Raw genomic sequence first — 20,777 nt, forward strand, 5'->3', positions numbered from 1 at the left:
ACATGGGTACCATTGGGTTCGTGGACTTGTGGACGATTCTGGTACTTGTCTGTCCAGCAAATTCTAGCTTCAATTCTAGGTTACCGGTCTCTTGTTCTTGAGACCCTGAAACCTTGACCACCTTGGATACGCTCTAGAGTTCTCATGCAACATGACTATTGGATTCCACTAGCATTGAGATTAGCGAATGCATCTATTGCAGTCGGGATACCGAGCTGTGAAGGGCTTTATTTGGGACGGAACTTCATTCATGATTGGCTCCCGAAGCGGGGTACCAGCGCCTGTGCGCAAATAAGATGCCAAGAAGTAAGGAAGACTGGGTTCAGTGTTGAGTCTAACGAATAAGCTTGTGAACCCACGCGGGTTGGAAATGAGTTGGACTGCCCAGCTAGAAATTCATACACCGTGTCAAAACCAAGCAATACTATGGCAATCGGGGTAGGAGCAGATGTGCCCAGACCGTGTGCAGAATGTCGCATATATAATCTCCGACTTTCAGCTGTCGGGGAATTGGATCCTTCAAAAATCCCGAAGATCAATTTGAGTACCATCTCTATCCATTTAATTCCTCTCCTCAATGGCGTCAATACTAGATCAGCCTCTCATATTAGGCGAGAACCTCTCCCTGGACCCTCTACCACAACAAGCCCCTACCGCGACATCCCCAACAGTCCTGATAGTAGGCGGAGGTGTCACCGGTCTCATCACCGCCTGGGTCCTCCTCGATCGAGGTTACCATGTCACGGTCCTTGCCTCACGGTGGGCTTCCTTCACCGACGAGCAACGGCTAACATCTCAAATCGCCGGCGCGTTGTGGGAATACCCCCCAGCAGTCTGTGGTCAGCACACTGACGCAATCTCCCTAAGCAACTCAAAGCGTTGGTGTATGGTCGCTTACAATATCTGGGATGAGATTGCCTCGGACCCTAATCGCGCGGCTATATCCGGCGTCCAGATGAAGGGCTCAAACTTTTTCTTCCCATGTCCGCTGGAGGAAGATTCCAAGCAGCTTCTAAAGATGCGCGAGATCGAGAGTAGTGGCATCCGCGGCTTTAATCGTGCCCCGAGTTTAATTCAGAGGCAGGGCATCGATCCCAGGTATGGAGCTGTAGATGCTTACGAGCACCTAGCTCCTATCATTGACACCGACCGTGCGATGGAGTGGCTCATGGTGCTTGTGCAGAGCAAAGGCGCCAAATTCGTCACCGAAACCATCCACGGCGATCTTTACGATCAAGAAGATGAACTCCGAGCGCATTTCGGAGCCGATGTCATCGTCAATGCTACCGGCCTCGCTGGCCAGGAATTGGCAGGTGATAAGACCTGCTTTCCCCTTCGCGGGGCTCTCATTCGAATCATCAACGACGGCACCGATTTCCCAAAAGTGGAGAGCTCGCTCGCAATCACTGCCGATGCCGCTCACGACAACGAAATCGTTTTCATCGTGCCACGGAACGACAACATCCTCCTCCTCGGCGGCATCGCCCAACCCCACGAGTGGAATTTGGACCTGACGCTGGACTCCCCAGAAATCCAGCGCATGCGCGCCCGCTGCGAAGCGTTCCTCCCCGGCCTCGAGTTCGCGCGGACGGACCCCGACTACCCCCTCGCGCAGGGGCTGCGTCCGGCCAGGGAGCGCAATGTCCGCGTCGAGCGCGAATTGCGCCGGCGACGCGTCATGGTCCACGGACGCGAGAGGATGGAACCGAGCCGCATTGTGCATTCCTACGGCCAGGGCGGGGCGGGCTGGAGCCTATCGTTTGGATGCGCGGCCGATGTGGCGGGGTTGGTGGAGGACGCGCTGCATAATTTGCCGGCGAGGGCGATGGCGGTGAGTGAGAGGTTGGACGTCGAGGATGTGCATGTGCAGGCGCAGCTGAATCAGAGCTGGTTGAGGGATGAGGTGGGAGGGAGAAGGGGGTTGGAGGTTAGGGCTAAGTTGTGAGCGGTGCCGATTGTTCGCTTAGTTGATGTTACATTTCGGTGCTGTGCAAATGGGTACGCCATGGAACGTGTCACCTCGCGAACTCGTTACGTCTACGTTTCATGCACTTGTTTTTCAGAGAGGGGATTGTTCAGACTCTCAGATCTCTTTTCGCTTCCCACCACGTCCATCGCCCTTCATCCATTGAGCCACCTTCCGTGCTGGTGGGTTTTCCGGAGATGAAAAAGCTTCAGAATCACACTTCAACTCTTCCCTTTCCCCCCCACACCTTTTCCACCACCACCCACACTCCTCATCTAACGTTCATGTCCTGACTCATCCCCAACATTCGTAAACTCGCTAAACACATCCACATCCGCCCCCTTCCCCTCCCCCTCCCCCCTCCCCCCCTCCCTCCCAGGCCCGAAATTCCCATCCTCACACAAAACATCCAACCTCGCCCGGACCCCCTGATCCGTCTCACTCCCCGCCTCTGCCTCCATCCCCATCTCCATCCCCGCCGCCTCCACACCGGCACCCTTCTTCATCTCCCCCTCCTCCTCCCCCCCCACCCCCACCCCTCCCCGCCAATCAAACAACACCCTCGTCGGCACCTTCTCCCCCTCCTTCGCCCCATACTCCCCCCTCAAAACCCCTTGCCCGAACTGCCTCCCCTCCGCCTCCACGCTCTCAAAACAGCCCATCCGCGCCCCCAGACACCCGTCCAACCGCCCCAGCGCCGCGCGCATCCACTCCGCGCTCGTGGCCCCCGCCGGGGCCCGGTCCGACAGCAGCGCGGCCAGGAGGGTCGGGGAGGCGATTTCGGCGATGAGGAGGCGGGCGAGGAGGGGGGTGGTGGGGGGGGTGGGGGTGTGGGTGTAGAGGTGGGAGGGGGCGGTGGGGGCGGGGGTGGGGGCGGCGAGGAAGGCCCAGTGGATGGAGTCGGTTGAGGTGGAGGGGGTGGGGTTGTGGTGGAGGGCGATGTAGAGGAGGGTGGGGGGCGGTGAGGTGGGTGCGGTGGACATTTTTTTTCTTTTGGGTTGGGTTGGGTTTGGTGCGGTGTGGTGAGGTTGGTGAGGTTGGTGTTTGGGGGTTGTGGAGGGAGGGGGGAGATTTGGGGGGGCGGTATGGGTTTTGCGGTGTTGCTGAGACGATGGGACAAAACTTCGTTGACGATAAAGACGATGTGTTGCTGGGATGTCCTTATGCGTTGAATGGGTTTGCCTTCGGGAAAGTTTGGGATACCTACGAGAATAACAAGGGTGAGTACTTCAATAACGGCGAGACCACGTCAATGGTTCCGATGATAACCCAGCGCTGGATTAGTTGTGATTTTTTCGGTCGGAAAGGTTAACCCGATCACTTGAGACGACGTCTCAAGACCTGTATGGAAGCAGGTATTGCTAAGTTTTTAATATGCGGGTGTCACAGAGATCGCAAGATGATCACATAACTCAGGTCAGGTTTGCAGCTGCTACGTGCTTCAGAAGCATAAAAGCATTAGTTAGAATTATTCGCCAGTCTCACTTTCATTGCAATCTCGTTCTAGCGCTAGGCTAAGTATACTCTTCAATTCTGGCATCAGACCTCATGCTCGATATCCGCGACCCTGGGAATCTTATTCAGGCGAACCCTCGCAAAGGCGGCAACCATCTCAATCTGTAAGGCCGTTGGTGAATGAGGATAGTTTGGATGCAAGGGTGGACAAATACATACGCATTGCTGAACTACCTCAACATCTTCATGGCTTACGCCCACACGCCGCGTTCCTCGCAGATGCCACCCCGTTTCCCGCTTCAGGTTCTGGATCATGATACCCGAGAGAACGACCATTTCTGTGTCAATGTCGTCGAGGATTTGGCGGTCGGAAAGGTACAGCCCGTAAGTGATGTTTGCGGAGATCCAGGCTTGGAGAAGCAGGATGCTCAGCAGTGGTTCTCAGGTTTGGAGGGAAAAAGGTAACGGAAGACTGTACCGAAATCTTTATGGGCGGCAAGAGAGTTGATCGTGCCGGTTCTGTTGTGCTTGTAAATTTTGTCAAGCCACGCGACCCCTCGTGCATGATTCTCAGGTCCCGATTGCCAGTTCTCTCTATAGCGAACGTCAGCGTTGGATTCACCTGCGGCCCCAAGAATATTGCACACCGTGAGAACGAGTAATCTTTGTCTTCAGGTTTCTGCACTGCATCGATGTTAAAGATCGCCTCGAGAGGCCTGCAAACTCCGATGATAGACACGCTTTTGACAAGTGCTTCTCTTAAGCGACGAACAAGAGCTTGTCGGGCTTCGGAAGTAGCATAGTGCGGTCTTTCGACCAAGTATGCGTATAGGTTTCCCGCAAATTCGGGCTGGCCTCCTCCCGTGAGCGCAGCAATCTATGATGGCATTAGGCCGAGGCTTGAGACAGGCCGAAAATAGTTCTTACCGCAACGAGATACCATCTTTCTGCACCCAGCGTCTTGGATGGAAACTTCTGCTCAAGTTTTTCGAACAGGTCCTTCGCTTCGTCTGCCGTAGGCTCTTCTGAAGAGCTCATCGTGGTCGTGTGGTGCTTTTTGAGGGCCAAACGTGGAGTTCTGGAGGGCCTAGGTCTTATTGAGAGCAGCGGATTGTGCGGCTGTCTCAACGTCTTTTGCAGATGTCTCAGCATTTGTCGTTGGCACCTGGGAAAGACGGTAGCAGAGTGTTTATGCAAGCTTACATCATGGAGGTCGATCTCCAAGACTGGGGTTAACGGCTTGAGGGATTCTCAGCTGAGTAACGTGTCTCGTAGAAGCCCGACTTGGAGCGAATGGAAATTCAGCACTGGCAGCTTGAAGAAGCTTGCAATGAAAACTTCAAAACCTTTACTGTCCGTTATCTATTGAAGGCTGACCGTTGCGGTGTGAACTAGCGGTAGAAGAGGATACAGTGATTGATGGACGACGGAAGAGCGCGGGCAGAGTATAATTCGGAGTTTAGCGCTAGCTGTAACTTTTAACCTCTTTTCCAGTAAGTTAAAAAAACGTTTTTTACGAACTTGCCACAGGGCTGAGCGTAAGGCTGGCGCAAAACTTGTACAACTGTTTGGCCATAAGGTATAAATGCTCGGACACAGGGAGACAGGCTGATCTTGACGCTCGCCAAGAGTTTCGCAGCGTAATTAAGCAAGTAACTCCTCTGTCTTTGCTTACAGACTTTGATTTCTGTACTGTATTTACCTGGTAATATCGGGATTTTGAGCCCACGAGGCTACGAGCCGACCCCCACAAGGCTACCGCTATTGGCGGCTAGGTGACCGGGGTAAAGTAAGATCTTACCTTACTCCGGACTGTCAGAGTCAAAGCGTTGATGGATCTGCCACTCAAGGACCGCTCATTCTCAGAGATGGCATTTTCGACAAGGTAATTCTTCTAGCAAGGGAGGTTAGAGGATCTGAAGGTGTCTCTTTCTTTTCTAGGGAGAGCATCGAGCAAATGCATTGTTTCAACGCATGATCGAATCAGACAAAGGTACGAGTATTTCATTCGGCCACCTTAAGAGTCGAGGTTGAGATGTGAAACCTACTAAGCAGTCATTGATGGCATACGCTTGGGATTAATCCTGTTACAGAAAGACGACAGCCAAACAGAATTGAACGCATATGGGAAGATACATGTGCAGCTCAAAGAGGAGAGTACATGCAATAGGATAGAGAATTCGCCGAGTCCCGCAGGAAAGGCTGCAGCTGATAGCGCCACTGACGTGGCTAAAATCGCGCACCTGCGCAATCAGAACCATGTAGAGTAGCCAGACCCTATCCTCTTCTCTCCTCAGCTCATGTTGCTTATTATTTTTCGACCAGTTGGAAACCTCAAACTGTCCTCCGTACCCTGCAGTCATCTTCTTGCACGCCCCCTTCCGCAGTGCATGCAGCTGCCAATTCATACCCACCGGCTCTACATCCTAGGATACTCCTCACAATGCGCCTCACGGCCGTAACCCTCGCAAATCTCTCCGCTTTCATCGTCTCTGCTTCCACCCTGCCCAAGACGCCTCCGGCTCCCTCCCGCCTGAACATCACAACTATCGCTGCTGCCAACGACAAATCAACACTAGAATGCTGGCAGCTTAGCGCACCTTTTGTGCAATCGAGCCAAGCAGGTACATCTGGGGCTGTGATCGCCCAATTGGGCGAGACAGGGGCGACGAGCTATTCCTTGATACCATCGCAGTTCGATGGCGGTTTCCATAATGCCCCTGTCGTGCAGTATGCCATCCGTTCCTCCCTTACATTCCCATGCCTACACCTCTTCCGCCTTCTTCCCTTCCGATTCCCATCGGTTGTCCGAATCAATTAGGAGCTAATGAGAGTGCTCCGGATACATTAGATACGTAGCTTTCACATCGGGCCTCGCCATCGTCTCCCTTCCAAACTCTACTCGAACAGCCACTATCCCCGGTGGCCGCAATGGGTTGATCCTAGCAACGGACACGACAAATGTCAGCACGCTGGGCCACAAAACGGTGTACCCGAGCAAGGAGGTTACGGTGGGTATACAGATACCTACGAGAAATAACGAGATCCCCCTGCATACGGTGCTCCATGCGGGACCGTGTACGATGGGGGAGATGGACCAGTGATGGGCATCATGTGGCATAGCTTAGGACAAAAAAGAAGAGGATCTTCAAACCAATAGCGATAGAGTATAGGCATAAGGGGAGATACTGAGTGCTACTATAGATCGTCTGAATGTCGTTTGGTGTCCGTGTCCAAAAAGAACTCGTCTATGCATCAATGGTGCAGCTTATGTGAGCGCGCAAGTACATGTGCCTTGAGATTTAGCACGTGGAAATTACTGGGGCAAAAAGGTATACGGTGCAGCTATCGCAGTCGTAACGGAGTAAAGCGCGCCGCAAACCAGTTGTACTCCTATCCTAGATTGGACTAATATGCTGCAGAAGGGTGACCGAATATTCAGGGGCCGGTAGGGGCCGTTAGAGCTTTCGAGTCACTAGAGTGGCGCGCTACTCCTTGCAGATATCAACTTGCAGTCAGTAAATTCCCTCCATCCCATCCATTTTGAGGCGGCTTTGCAGAAACCGGACTATGGTCCGCTGAATCGAATTCTTGGGGGTGTGAGGCATTTCCTTCCATGCCTGTCAAAAATTCCCCTTGATGCACTCTCGGTTGTATACGTCACTTGCCCCTCACGACTTTCAACTGTTAAGCTCTTCGGCTGTACATATCATTCGTACACATCCATATTCGACGCCATCTTACTGTCTGAAGTAATGTGTAAGGAGCGAGGCATTTTCCTCTGTGCGGGGGCTAAATCCACCTTGGCACGGAAATACTCACCAATGGACGCATTGCTAATCGTTAGATAGGTCCATGCAATGAATGAAGCCCCTCGTTGCCCCTCCATTCTATCTCTACCATCCATGCTAATATATTCTACTACACGAGCATTCGAGGTATTCTATCCTATTTCTTTAAGCAGAGCACATAGCCTTGGACAGGGAAGGGCAATCCGTCTGCCATGTCGGTCACGCGGAAGAATGAATGCAGCTAAATACCTCACTCATGACTTTTTTAACACTTTGACTCCGCCCATCACCCAATCACGAATCATCTCAGTATGCACGATGACCAAACCAGCATCCTCCAGAAGTCAAACGCTGATATTACACCCACTCATCGGCACATCCCATTGCGGACCGGTGGCCGCAAACGCCTTGGACTGAAGTCAAGTGAGCTATGCTTCGTGTGTGAACAGGGACTGTAGCAAGGACATGCACAAGTGTCCATTGCTGACATGCATACTGCTTTCTGTCGGCGCCCGTAAGGTCCTCTTGACTTACTTCCTAGAAGCTATAGCTTTAGTCTCATTCGCCTTTCGTTCTTGATGCTGCTCTTAGCATTCTCGATCATTATATGCCGATGTTTTCCTCTAGGAGGATTGCTATCTTCTATCACTGTAATCATCGTTGTCTTCATTACTCTAACAGCCTCATCAACTCTCAACTCTCAATCTTCTATTCCTCTGGTCCTCATAGCTCATCATGGCATCCCTCACTTCCGATCCGTATCTAACCCCAGCCATGAAAGCCCCGCCAGGCCTTCACTCCAACCTGATCGATCCACCCTCGACAGGCTACTCGACCATCATCATCTGCATTCTGGTCATCGTTCTCTCAACCCCTTTCGTCGTACTGCGTATATACACCCGGAAGTTCATCACTCGCCAGCTGTGGTGGGATGATTGTTCGTGTTCACACCATGCTGTTGCATTATTCGAGAATTAGGCTGATGCGCTGTGACAGGGTGCTGCGTCCTGGGCTGGATGTTCGAAATCGCACTCACTGGTCTCCTCTTCAAAGCAATCAACTATGGCGGTGGTACTGATCTGTGGAACGTGTCCAAGTCAAAGTATATGCATTTTACTAAAGTCAGTACTCTATCCCCCCAAATTGACTCAATAGAACGATAAACAGCAACTCCTCGCCCATGCGAGGATAGACTGACATCTCATCATGCGTAGCTCTTCCACGACATCGAAATCATTGCCCGAATAGGAATGTTCTTTACCAAAGCTTCCATCGTCCTCCTCTATCAACGCTTATTTCTCCCCCCTGGTACGGGGCGCTCGCATATCTGGTGGAGGTCAGTACACCTCTCAACCCCTCTCTTGGGCCGATACAAAACTTATGTCGCAAGAATTGCATGTTCGCGAGAGCAGACACCTTTCATCCCACACGATTTCATAGTGCTCCGGAACGCCAAGTCTAAATGGAGAATACAACGCTGACTTCGAGCCCTACTCTAGCATCTGGTTCGTCTTTTACTGGAACCTTCTCTACGCGCTCGCCCTCGTCCTTACCGTTGCGACCGAATGCGTTGGCAAGGCCGACAAGGTTGCAAGGGGAGACCAATGCCTTGATGAATACGCCGTACTTATCTGCGCTAGCGTCATCAACGTTGTGAGCGATCTTATGATTCTGGTTATTCCGATCGCCGCGATCTGGGGACTGCATATGGCCAAGGAGAAGAAACTAAGGTTGAGCGCGGTTTTTGCTGTAGGGTCGCTGTAAGCTCGCCATTTCCTTGTCACCTCAGATCTACCGAGTGACAAGTGAGCAGGGCATGGGTCGGATGTTGTAAGAGGAGCGCTGACGTGTGATACGATACTGTAGAGGTGTCCTAGCCAGCGTCGCCCGCTTAGGCTACCAAATCCCCGAAGCCAAGAAACCGAATCAGACTATCATTGTCATGATCTTAACCGAGTTGAAGTACGCAACTCCACTACCCTCTCTGAAAACTTCTCCTCCCCACCCATGCTGACGAGACCGCCCCCTACAGCATCGTCGAACACATGGTTGGCCTCATAGTCTCCTCCATGCCCAGCCTTCCAGCCTTCGTTCGTCACCTCCACGGCGCCGCCCCCTCTACATCAACCTGGTTCGAACCTTTGAGCCAACGAGAAAACAAAAGGTCGTCAGAAAGAAGTGTCCTTTGGTTTAAGAGGAGCCCGAACCCTGATCGCGGTCGGGGCGGGGCAGGGATGGGGCTCGACGACCCATCTTTGCTCTATAGTGCCAACAGCGGGCATGGGGATGCTGGGTATGAGGAACTGACGGACTTGGAGGGCCAGAAGGGGACGCAGACTAAGCGAGAAGGGCTGGAGGAGTTCATGGAGAACGTGGCTACGACGACTGTGGGGGTCGAGAATAGAGGAGGATGAGTGCGACGGTGTCTGGAGTGCGTATTGTATTTTCTTCGGGTGGGACTCATAGGGTATAAATTAACTTTCGCACAGGGGAGATGAAGGCGAATATGTTGAGAGTATCATCCGTGGTTTTAACATCGAGGTTCAACACCCTCTCTCCCCCCAAATCCTAGAACTATCCACCGGCCTGTTACGTGGCCATCTCGTGCTCTACCACCGAGATGGTCGATCCATCGCATCCGTCCTCTATCTTCGGCCGCTACAATGGTATCATGAGCATTGTATCAGCACAACGATCTGCGTCAGCGAAACTGGACTATTTTTCCATCGCCGCTGTCTCCATTATTAAGGCAATACCGAAACAGATGCGGAGCAGTTGGAAAGAATAGCCGCACTCTTCGCCTCTGCCATGCATGTTCTTGCTGAGCGTGGGCGTGTCGCTTTCGTGTTATGGCGCTTGAGCATTCTAGCTTGAATCTTCGTCGACGACGTTCCGAGACTGCGCATGGATGAAGCAGATTTTGACACGGGCAACTCTTTGCGTTCTTACGGGTCCTGCAAACTGGCTCCTCTGTGTGTTGCTCTGCGCTGCGTGGTGTTGTTCAATGGCATTGAGTGAAAGAGCTGGGGTTGGTCGAGATCGGATCGGGAGTCAGAAGCGCACTTTTGTCTGTGGAGGTTCGGGGATGGATTCGTTGGCGCTGTCAGAGGTTTTGCGATTTTAATGTTTTTTGGGACTCCCAAAAGGTTCTTTGGTCCTCTCCGACAATGTGTGCAGAGTTTTGTAAAATACTTCCCGGGATCCAATCCGTGGTGCACATGGCAAGACCTTTCAATCAGCTCGCTGCTCCCGGCAACATGTTTCCTCCAAGTCGTCCGATCCTGGAAAAAGTGTTCGCTATTGTCTATCGCAGAGCCGACAAGGGTTGGGATGCTCTGGACCTCGCTTTGAGCTCCGGATGCACGGTGTTATCTCAGGAAGTCTTGACGATTCGCTCTTTTTTGTGTTAGACTGCAGCAGAGTCATCGTCGGATGTTTTAGCTAGATCAAGAGTCGCAGCAGTGATGAGGGTCCCAGGAACGCTGCATCAGTCAAAAGCTTGTACTCTCAGAAGAAGACAAAGTATAGCGTCGAAACGTGTCTAAGGTTTCCATATAATGCTCAATGCATACAGGCATAGAGCGCGCTCGGGGGGTTTATTATAAAAGAGGAAGAGTGTATCTGAAACCAAGTTTTCAGACCCAGTGTGTTTCTTTTCGCGCAGAAGATATCTCACACAACAGTGTTCAAGATCAATATCCCTCGGGCTCACGTTATCAAACTCTGCGCGAGAACTTCGAGTAAGGGATGTCGAATAGCCGAAGAAGAAACCGTGAGACTGAAGCAGTGGAGCGGACGAGTCGCAGTGCGCGGGTGCTTAGATACACAGTCCGAATAAATGGCATCGGGTCATTGCCAATCATCTCCACCTGGCCGGCGGATCTTCAAGTCCTTTGCCTTCCTTGACCTATTTCTTTTTTTTGTTATTTCTTTCTCGAAACAGTTGTTTGGGTATCGGTATTGAACAATTGAAACCTTATTTGATCATGCGTTAGACTTGTCGGTCACGGTTGTAAGTAGAAAGATGCAATAGGTTTGTCGTGTCTATCAGCCCCGAAGCAAAAAACAGAAGACTGAGACAGATGGTGAGAAAGAACATTGGTGGTGAGATACCACGCGACTACCCAGCTCGCCTAAATTTCGTACCTCGCTTGGTACGTGATTTCGTTGACACTCGACAACCGCTCGAACCTCGAATCCTGAAACCGCTATCCTTTGAATGTAATGTAAGTAACACTCGCACAATCTATGCCATTTATAAACTGCGTGTGTACTTGAGTAACACCACTCGTTACTCAACCAGGGTAAGTACAGATGTATGTTTACATTGCAAGATTCCCTCGTAGTTCAGGAACTATGAAAATTTCCATGTATGTAGAACCCGGATTATCTACTATCTTGGTCGATTACTGTGACTTTTCTCATCTCCAAACGCTATTTCTGTTCTTATCGCCTGTATCTCGATAAGGGAGATGAGAGTTAAGATGATTTGATTGGGGACTGGTGGATGGTGATGTGTAGCACGGGTGTTCGGAGGTGATGGGTTTGTTGGTAGATAGTGCCATCCCGGCTCCTTTCATCGGGTTTTGTGAGATTTTCTATAGACGCTTGTATTTTAGAGCGGCATATGTAATAAGACTTCCGATATTTTAAATCTCAAATTTACTTAAGGGCTTCATGGTAAACTGATATCATATCACTTTAATGCCCTCATTGGTCTAAACCACAGCTGTCTAGTAGTTACCAATAACGTCATGTACAGATACATGTGCCTTGAACAGGTGCATACGAAAATGAGAGAAAAGCTAGAGCACTGTACTGTACGACGATTTCCACTACACTTTCATTCCTCATCTCCCCCCTTCTCATTAACCTCTCCTAAATCTTTCTCTCCTCCACCCGGACATTTTCCTCCATCACCCTCTCCTCCCTCCCCCTCGTCCACCAACCCATCTCCCTCCTTGAACGGGTTCCGCAGCACCATAACCTCCGTATCGCCGAGCCCCGGCACCGCTAACCATGCGTGCAGCACAATACCGCACGAATTAGCGTTCAGAGGAGCACATACATAAGCCTGTAAAACGGAAAAAACCAAAACAAACAAAAAGAAAGAGAAAAAGAAAAAGAAAAACTCACCAATCCGCAGCCAACAAGACAGCCGCACACCCCGTCTCACCCCTCAACACCCTCCCCCTCGCATCCTCCACCCACCGCCAGATCAAGACGCCCAAACTCGCCACCAGCGCCGCACCCACCCACGCATTCCACGACCGCAACACTCTCTTCCCCACCCCCGCCCATTCCCCCCTTCCTCGTCACCAAGCCTTATCCTCCCCTCTCCTCCTTCTCCTTCTCCTTCTTTTTCCTCTTCTCCCGCCGCGTCTTCCTCCCCCCTCACCCACCGCACCCGGACCCAAAACGACAGCACCCAGCAGAAACAGCGCAGCGGCGCCGTCAGCGCGGACGCCAGCAGCGCGTAGATGGGGAAGAGCGGGATGAGGTCGTCGGGGGGCGGCGAGCAGGACCAGGGTTGCGACGGGGACGGGGGTCGTGAGGAGGTAGAGGGCTGTGCGGAGGGTGATGGGGTGGGGGGGTTTGGGTGGGTTGGGGTGGAGGGTGAGGGTTAGGGGCCTGGTCGGGTGATGCGGGTGGGGTTTTGGGGTTTGGAATGCGTGTGGTGATGGGGAACGGGGAGGGGCTGGGGGAGGGGTTTGTAGGTGGGTATAGGGTTTGCCGGATGAGGCTGTGCAGACGACGATGGGGGCCGGACCCGTATTCGTGCCATATCCGCTCGTAATCGGCGGCCGTATGCCCTCGTGTTTGGAAAACTACTTTAGTCAATATGCTTCAATTAGAAGCTGTGATGAGCTTGAGTGTTGTTGGTGAGAGGCATTATCGCTGCTGTTGTCTAGTCTTTATTTAGCACCGGCGTTTGGTTTTGATGCTGTAGGGGTGTTTGGCGACGATTTGGCTCCGAAAGGATTCTTAAAAGGCATGGCGCGGTCAACGTCACGTTTTGATATTTCAATGGCAGAGACTGTCGAAAAAGGGTTGGGTTGGAAGGAGAATGTTCTTTTTCGTTGTAGTTTTAGGTGCAATTCTTACCCCTTTCAAAGAACAAAAACACGTAAAACACAATCAAGCTGTTGAAAACCTACCCACCTACCTTCAAACCCTCCTTCCAACCCCCTATCCCTCCCATTCCACCATCAACACGAGACTCAAACCCGATCCGAAAAATAGCAATTAGTCTATTTCAGGAAACCTTTAAACGTCAAGCCTGGCAAGCTGTGCGGACTCCAGCCGTGATATCTTAGGTACTCAATGCGTTGATTTATGTTGGAAATGTATGAAGGATTGATTGATTAGGTAGCTATGAGGGGGGGGGGGGGGGGAAAAACACCCCTTTTTTTCCCCCCGGGGGGGGGGAAAAAAGGGGGGAATTTTCAGTACCGTTTGCACATCGCGACCATATCTCCCTCCATCCCTCGCCCCTCCCTCAAATAGTGGGCTCTACATATCTCATCTCATCTCATCCTCATCCTCATCCTCATCCCCATCCTCCCCGTTCTCCCCAATCCGCGCTTCAACAGATCCCCCCTTCTCCGTCTTACTATCTTACCTACCTACTATAGATCCCGACGCCTCGAACTGCAACAACGGAATCAGTATCAACAATCCACGACGCGGTTCGGAATTCGTCTCGTAACGTTGTTGTGTCGCTCGTGCTGCCAGTGCCATTTCCACCGGCGTGGCTCATCAACCTTACCCTACTATCCCCTCCCTCACCTCACCCCAAGCTATCCCCTCCCTTACCCCACCCCACCCCAAGCTATCCCTCCCCCTACCCCCTACCCCACCCCCTACTATCCCCTCCCCTCCACCCCTCCCCTCCACCCCTCCCCTCTACATTACTTACTATACTATACTTTACTATACTATACTTTACTTCACTTCACGTCACTTTTCACATCCCATCTCATCCCATCTCATCCACAAGGTATATAACATCCAAGCTATACATCAGCCTCGATCGAGCACATCGGCGTCACCTGAACCGCATCTCGGGTCGGAAATTGCGTTTGGGATGGCGGGCACAGGTGGGGGGTTGGGATGGGGTGTTTGGGTTTGGGGAGGGGAGGGAAAGGAAGGGGGAGTTGATGAGGCTGGAGGTGTGTGATGATGTCTGTGTTCGATTTCGTTTTTGTTTTCCATGTAGGTGTGATTATCACCGCTGTGGCAGACTGGCTTTGCTGTTGTCGCGGGACGGAATGAGAAGAAGAATTTACGGGTATCATCTCGAATATATGAACTCTAAAATCCTACATTGCAAGCCACCTGATATCCTTGAACCCGACCCAGCCATCGTGCAATCATCCCTTTTCTTATTCACTACACGGTATTAACCCAAACACCTAGGGCTATCACACCAAGACAAACGCCCATCAAAACAGATCGTCCTGAAAGTCCACCCTCTCGCTAATGGTCAGCACGACCGTCGTCTTCGCCCTGATCCTGTTCATCGGCGTCTCGAAATGCGCCTGGTTCCCCAGTTCAAACTCGTCGCTCTCCGCATCCCCCGATCGCCTTCCGCCGTAGACGTTCACGTTGTGGTTCGTCCACGGTGAGCCATGGTTCCCGGATCGATCGGATTCTTGCAAGCGGTTGAAGGAGCCGTCGCCGTAGGGGGATTTGCGCAGCGAGTTGGAGCCGTAGCGCGAGGTGGAGGGGTAGGTGGGGGGTTTGGGGCGGTGGGCCCCGCCCCAGACGACACGGACGAAGAGGGGGCGCAGGGAGGGCAGGCACGCGGATACGACGGCTATGGAGGGTTCGGCGGCGGTCCAGACGGCGATGGGGACGTAGTACCCTGGGTGCACGTGTCAGTGTTTGTGTATATTTCATTGGGGCGGGGTTGGACGTGCATGTGATATCTTCACGTTTGCCGTACTGGTGGAGCATGATGAGGCGGGTTACGCTGACGGCGCAGACACTGGTTGGGTCGTTAGCGGGAAAAGATTTGACATGGGAATCAAGAAGAGAAGTATGGGGAGCTTTACGCGAGGCCCACGGTGAAGATTCCGGTCAAGATGAGTTTCTGCGGCTGGCTAGTTCTGAGACGCCAGAGAATGGGTATCGGCTACATTCATTGTCAGTTCATCAGTCTCTTGCTCTTAGGCATTGCATCCATCGCATCTCTCGCTCACCAAAGCCAAAAGCCCAAAGTCCGTGGCGGCATTGAGGGACCCGGAAATGAGGAAGTATAGCTCCACGTCAATACACCTTCCACCCAATTCGGGAGCGAGTGTGCCAGCCAGGGTGTCCCAAAAAGCGTGAATGGGTACGCATTGGAAGACTGAAACGATGACGCAGCTGATGGTGAGGCACACGACGAAGTAGGTGCACCAGGAGAGGATGCGGCGGAATTGGACGATGGGGAAGATGCGGTATTGGAAGAGGATGCTGCAGTATTGTACTCGTCAGATCCGTTGATTCTTGAATGTGTATGCACTTGCTAAGTAGTGGTGGGGATAGATGAAACGACGCATACATGGAGTATTTGACCGATGCCATGGCGAGCGTGTAGAGGAATTCGAAACTGTAGAGGATTTTGAACCAGCGGAATGACCCTCCCAGGCCGAGGACTTCAACATGTCGTCCGAAACCATAACGTAGAGCTAAATTCCTGTTAGCCATGTCCCACGGTCTCAAAATCCCGGACGCGACTGACAGACGAGGTCGACGATGTTGGGACCCCAGCAGAGAATCTGCGGTTCTGTAAACATAGACTCCTTTTCAGATCGAGTCTCGAGTGTAACATACGCAGGCCAGTACGATGGTAAGGTCATCCCACTGTTTAGCCAGTCAGTCAGTCCTTCTCCCATGGTCGGCGGCTGTCAGACATCTTACCCAGAAGCCGGCTCGTGAGATCCATCTGGACAGCAATCTCAAGGCGACAGCCGCGGTGGGTAGGATTAACAATGGCACTGATGCTCCGATGACCTCGGCACTCCGAGACTGTATCAGCTCGCTAGGTGGTAGAGTAACTGGCAGCAGCGACATCTTTAGTCCTTAGAGAATGGCAGCGCAAGCGAGCGCAGGTCAGCCCAACTCTACTCAACAGCGCAGTTGACGACCAGAGAAGGCGGCAGCACCATGCAGTCCCATCTTCTTTCGCAAAAGAGAGAAAAGAAGAAGGAGAAGGAGAAGAAGGGAAGAGGAGAGAAGGAATGGTTGATGTAGAAGGCCATTAGCGAGTCGGATGGGAGAATGGGAGTGTGGTGGATAAAGTGAGTTAGAGCTTTGGAGGTGGTACCAACGCCGCAATATCGCTTTGGCTTGTTACTTAAAAGTCAACCGTGCCGTGCGTGGATCATGCTTGTCAGCCACCTCCACCGGGGAATAGCCTAAAGAAGAGAGTGTGGTAAGAAGTAATCTGTATAATCATCATACATGGATTACTACGCAAGCAACATGAAGCAATTCATGTGAGAGTAGCTACAGTCAAGTTCGAGACAAGTACCGCTTCTTGCTTCTTGGCAGGAATACTCAGTGTTGGGTGATTGTGTGATTGTGAATTAGTGTGGGGATTTAAGATTTGAAGCTTCTAAATGAGCAGGGATTCACACGTGCTCAGTGGCGGTAGTGTGCTGGATATACGGTACTCTATTTTACGAGTACTCGATACTTTTACACGCCTCCATATGCTAACATGCTAACAGGCTAACACTCTGTAAGGTACGGTGGTACCTCCTGATACATTATTATTATTATAACCGAAACCAAAAAAAGGGCCAAAAGGTCCAAGCTTTGTGGCAATGAGGTCGAAGACTTGAAAGTACAGTAAAGTAGCCTCGGAGGCAACATCTCCCTTCTGACTTGCATGTTGACTCATCGCCTTGCATGCATAAGTATAAAACATGCATGATCAGCATCTGTACAACATAATCTGCTTCACACCTTCATGCAGATAAGTCCGTGTTTCATCCCTCCGACCTGCATCAGCCACCACCCCTCCTCTCGGCCGGCGGCCCCGCTTCATCGGCAGTCAATTACGTCATGCTGATGCGGCGGACATTCCGCACCATAAGATTGGCCGGCCGATGCGGGATGATTGGCACAAGCAGTTCTCCGGAAGGCAGGATCTTCCGATCCGCTCATCCTGGGCCTGTCAGATGATGCTGGCAAAGCCAATGATAATGATGAGTACATACAATCCTTGCTGGTTCCATTATTACGTCACCCGCTGAGAAAGGGAAAAAGCTTGAAGCTCGAATCAGCATCTGCCGTTGCATCGTACATTATTGGTGCATTGTGTGCCTGGCAATATCCCACATTTGTTCACGCGCTGCCTCCTTCATGAAATTGTCCTTTTGGCACGCAACTGGCCTCTCGTTGATATCTGAAGTCATCCAACGGTGCAACAGCGCTACGCGTACTTTCAAGGTAGCATTGGATGTTGGGATGCCCTTTCATCTAAATCGCATACCTACCTAACCAGGAGCTTCCGAAATTGCAGGCCCCGGTAGTGTTGGTGTCTGCGAAGCCGATGGTGTGACGAATACGCGGCTCCGAATCCACCTACTCAATCGAGCTTGGCACAAATGGCGTCCGACCAGTCCTGGGAACAGCTGCATATAGACTACAGTATTCGCAACGGTTTCGCCGATGCTGCATCAAACGTCGCAATAAGAAAATTCGCGATTGGTGCTCTTCGAGGCTGCCCCACGAAGGTGTCTCCGAAAGCGCCACTCGATTGGATCTGGCTTTCATGCGACGTTCGCTTTGGGATTGAAAGGCTGCCTGTGCGCCCGCTCGAAAACACGCGGGTCTCTGCATCATCTCATTTCGGTCTGTCGTGCCCCAAGTGGCACAAGCTCATCTTCTTCGGATTGCGTGCCTCCTGAGAAGGCATGAAGCCGGCATAGGAACCCAGAACGGAAACCCTCCTCGTCTTGAGAGACCGGATCTACCACGACAGCAGGCTGCGCCATGTCCTGAGTCGTCAGCAGTTGCCGCGGTCTTGCTTATCGATCATGCTTCCTACCGGAAGATCTCACAGATCGAACTGGCTCGGATTGAGGCTTTTGGAAAGACTGCGGCTATAGTATAGGATTCATCTTCCTACTGACTGCCACATATCCTACTACATACTCTAGATTTTCCCCCCCGGAAACGTCCCGATACCCGTCGACCTGCGACTGGACACTTCGGCCCCTCTTGCCCCATTCGAACGCTGTGTACATATCGTTTTGCCTCAACTTTATCGAAGTCTTGAAGGTCGAATGGAAGTAGACGATCGCGCGCGTGTGATGTTGAAAGCCAGACAACAATGGCGCTGCAGGCTACTGAAGACTTTTCGCTAACGCCGCGTCCTTCCAAAGCCAGCCGTTACCTGAATTTGCTCCTGCCATGAGGCCTCCCTTCGTCCCACTTCTCAGTCTTGATCCGTACTGCTTCCACCCGTACCGCATATCTCAAAGTACCTCTTCTCCCCAGGCTCCTTGCCTCCAAACCACACATGCACCGTCCGCGCGATCCATATCGAGCAGTGTCCCTTCCAATCCATTAGTACTCCTCAGTTCATCGTCCTTGATATAAACGTCGGACCCTGTTCGCGCAGTCGTCGTCTTCTCCATCTCAAAAACACCCTGAACTTGCGATCCGATATCTCCGCCGTTCGGGATCGACTCGGCGTCGTTTTCTTCGACCGCTAACGTTCCTCTATGTGTCTAGATCTTTCGCAATCCCAGGGCTTATCGTTGGTTGATATAGGCTGGAAACTCCGATCCGACGGTCGAACTTCTGAAGATTTTGGACTAGTTGGGAAATTCGGTTTGGAGATCTGACACATCTCTCCCTCTTTCTCTTATGAGTTGAGCTGGCTTTCGGTCTATTAGGGCGTACCAGCTCGCACCATCCCCCGTTAATCTTTGCCAGTCTTGGATCCACCTGTGAGTAGGTAGTCCCAAAACAACACCATCCGTCATCCATCGACGCGGTACTCAGTGCCCGGTGCAAGAATCGCCCCGTTCGTGATAAGAGAGGGGGGGGAGACTACCCCACCCTTTCGAAAAGAGAGAACCCCGAACGGCATTCCGTCATCGAGAACCAATGCTCTCTATCTATCTATCTATCCATCAAGCCATCTCACAAAATCAACATTATTTTTAAAATCACCAAGATATCCAACTTCAAATCAAACCAACCCATATCATATCACATCAGAAAAAAGCCCCTCCCCTCCCTGCCCTCCCCTCCCCTCCCTGCCCTCCACCCACCCCAACGCACGCGATCCCCCCTCACGAAAAAGTCCCCGCACCCGCCACGATCCCTGGCTATGATCGATACCGCTCGCATCCTATCCATCGGAACGGAACCGCTGCTCACAGGATCGTCCGCAACGGGCCCATCCGGAGGCCAGCTGGTGAGGCTGTTGGGGAAAAAGCTAGCAAGGGTAGTAATGGGAGGGAAGCGAGTGGGATGTTGCAAAGGGTGGGAGTGGTGAAGGCGCTGTGGGGGTTTCGGTCTGGCGCCGTTGTGCGGGTTTGGGTTGTTGCGGGGATGGCTGAATTTTGGGGGGGGGAATGGGAGACAGGTTTGATTACGGGGGCGTTTGGGTAGCTGCTGAGGGAGTGGGGGGAGGGGTGGGGGTTATTGGGATGGAGAGATGGGCTGTTGTGGTTGATGGATAGGATGGGGTATAGGAGAGGAGTTTTGATGGGGGGGAGAAGGTGTGAGAGTAGCGTAGAGTAGGATAGGTATAGAAAAGCGGCGGAGCTTTGACGTTGAAACGGGAGAACGGGTAGAAGAGTTTACGAAGACTTATTTCTTCCATGTTCGAGGATTAAAGTGTGCGTAGGTAAGATCTGAACGCCTTATCGGAGAAGCGATCAATTCTGGACGAGGAGAAGATACACGTGAGAGCGCAAAGGTGAGGGATGAGCAGCGGTGAAACGTGATGGGAAGGGAATCCCTTCTGGTCTGCGGCCACATTATTCTAGGTACTGCTGTCATTCCCTACCGATCATCATCGAACAGTAACATCTCATAGCGCCATGCACGACGGCAATGGTTGAATGTTCTCTCTGACCACTGTGGCTGGTAGGAAGTATTCTCTTCTCCGTCGCAAGCATTCAGTCATCTCACGTCCCGTATCGGTTCCATCATAGCAATATTCTCAAAGCGTCCCGACAGAGCAGGATTTCGCCCATTAAAATTTTGCGCCAGAAAAGCCTTCTCTTTCTCCTTTTTTCATGAATTCGGCTTAAACTCATCTCATGTCTCGCGATTGAATGCGAAATCGGTGTGATGCCCGAGCCACGCGTGACGTATCGACGTGCGCATGTAGCAGGTCTCGGTTCCACAATTCCTTGGCGCAATACATACCGTCTCATTGGGATATCCGTCGCTGAAGAAATCGTCAGGTTGAAAAGCGCCCGGTGAGTATGAGTGCCAGCGCAGAGGTTTCGGCGGCATGTCGTTGATCGTCGTTGGTGGCATCTTGAATCCAAGAAAACTTTGGACTCACGAACTAAAAGGTAACTTTCAGCTTTGTATCAAAAGTG

At 51.9% G+C, this 20,777-nt stretch overlaps 5 protein-coding genes across 5 annotated transcripts; 3 read left to right on the forward strand and 2 right to left on the reverse strand.

Moving 5' to 3' along the window:
* Positions 1–577: 577 nt before the first annotated feature.
* HO133_006206 (uncharacterized protein) lies at positions 578–1,945 on the forward strand (the record flags this gene model as incomplete). Its single annotated transcript, XM_037297105.1, has 1 exon — positions 578–1,945. One exon carries the CDS (start codon positions 578–580, stop codon positions 1,943–1,945), a length of 1,368 nt encoding a protein of 455 aa, XP_037147679.1.
* A 1,560-nt stretch (positions 1,946–3,505) lies between these two features.
* Positions 3,506–4,459, reverse strand: HO133_006207 (uncharacterized protein; the record flags this gene model as incomplete). The annotated part of the gene is made up of 5 exons (XM_037297106.1): positions 3,506–3,583; positions 3,641–3,831; positions 3,900–4,015; positions 4,069–4,298; positions 4,349–4,459. The coding sequence occupies 5 exons, from the start codon at positions 4,457–4,459 to the stop codon at positions 3,506–3,508; spliced, it is 726 nt and encodes a 241-aa protein (XP_037147680.1).
* Positions 4,460–5,864: 1,405 nt separating this feature from the next.
* HO133_006208 (uncharacterized protein) lies at positions 5,865–6,525 on the forward strand (the record flags this gene model as incomplete). The annotated part of the gene is made up of 2 exons (XM_037297107.1): positions 5,865–6,151; positions 6,273–6,525. The coding sequence occupies 2 exons, from the start codon at positions 5,865–5,867 to the stop codon at positions 6,523–6,525; spliced, it is 540 nt and encodes a 179-aa protein (XP_037147681.1).
* A 1,422-nt stretch (positions 6,526–7,947) lies between these two features.
* Positions 7,948–9,626, forward strand: HO133_006209 (uncharacterized protein; the record flags this gene model as incomplete). The annotated part of the gene is made up of 6 exons (XM_037297108.1): positions 7,948–8,101; positions 8,209–8,333; positions 8,427–8,548; positions 8,670–8,972; positions 9,079–9,174; positions 9,245–9,626. 6 exons carry the CDS (start codon positions 7,948–7,950, stop codon positions 9,624–9,626), a joined length of 1,182 nt encoding a protein of 393 aa, XP_037147682.1.
* A 5,031-nt stretch (positions 9,627–14,657) lies between these two features.
* Positions 14,658–16,272, reverse strand: HO133_006210 (uncharacterized protein; the record flags this gene model as incomplete). Its single annotated transcript, XM_037297109.1, has 8 exons — positions 14,658–15,079; positions 15,150–15,202; positions 15,270–15,349; positions 15,417–15,672; positions 15,761–15,887; positions 15,941–15,977; positions 16,033–16,062; positions 16,120–16,272. 8 exons carry the CDS (start codon positions 16,270–16,272, stop codon positions 14,658–14,660), a joined length of 1,158 nt encoding a protein of 385 aa, XP_037147683.1.
* Positions 16,273–20,777: the final 4,505 nt, after the last annotated feature.

This window comes from Letharia lupina (assembly GCF_014066315.1).
Source record: "Letharia lupina isolate WasteWater1 chromosome Unknown contig_23, whole genome shotgun sequence".
NCBI classification, from domain to species: domain Eukaryota; kingdom Fungi; phylum Ascomycota; class Lecanoromycetes; order Lecanorales; family Parmeliaceae; genus Letharia; species Letharia lupina.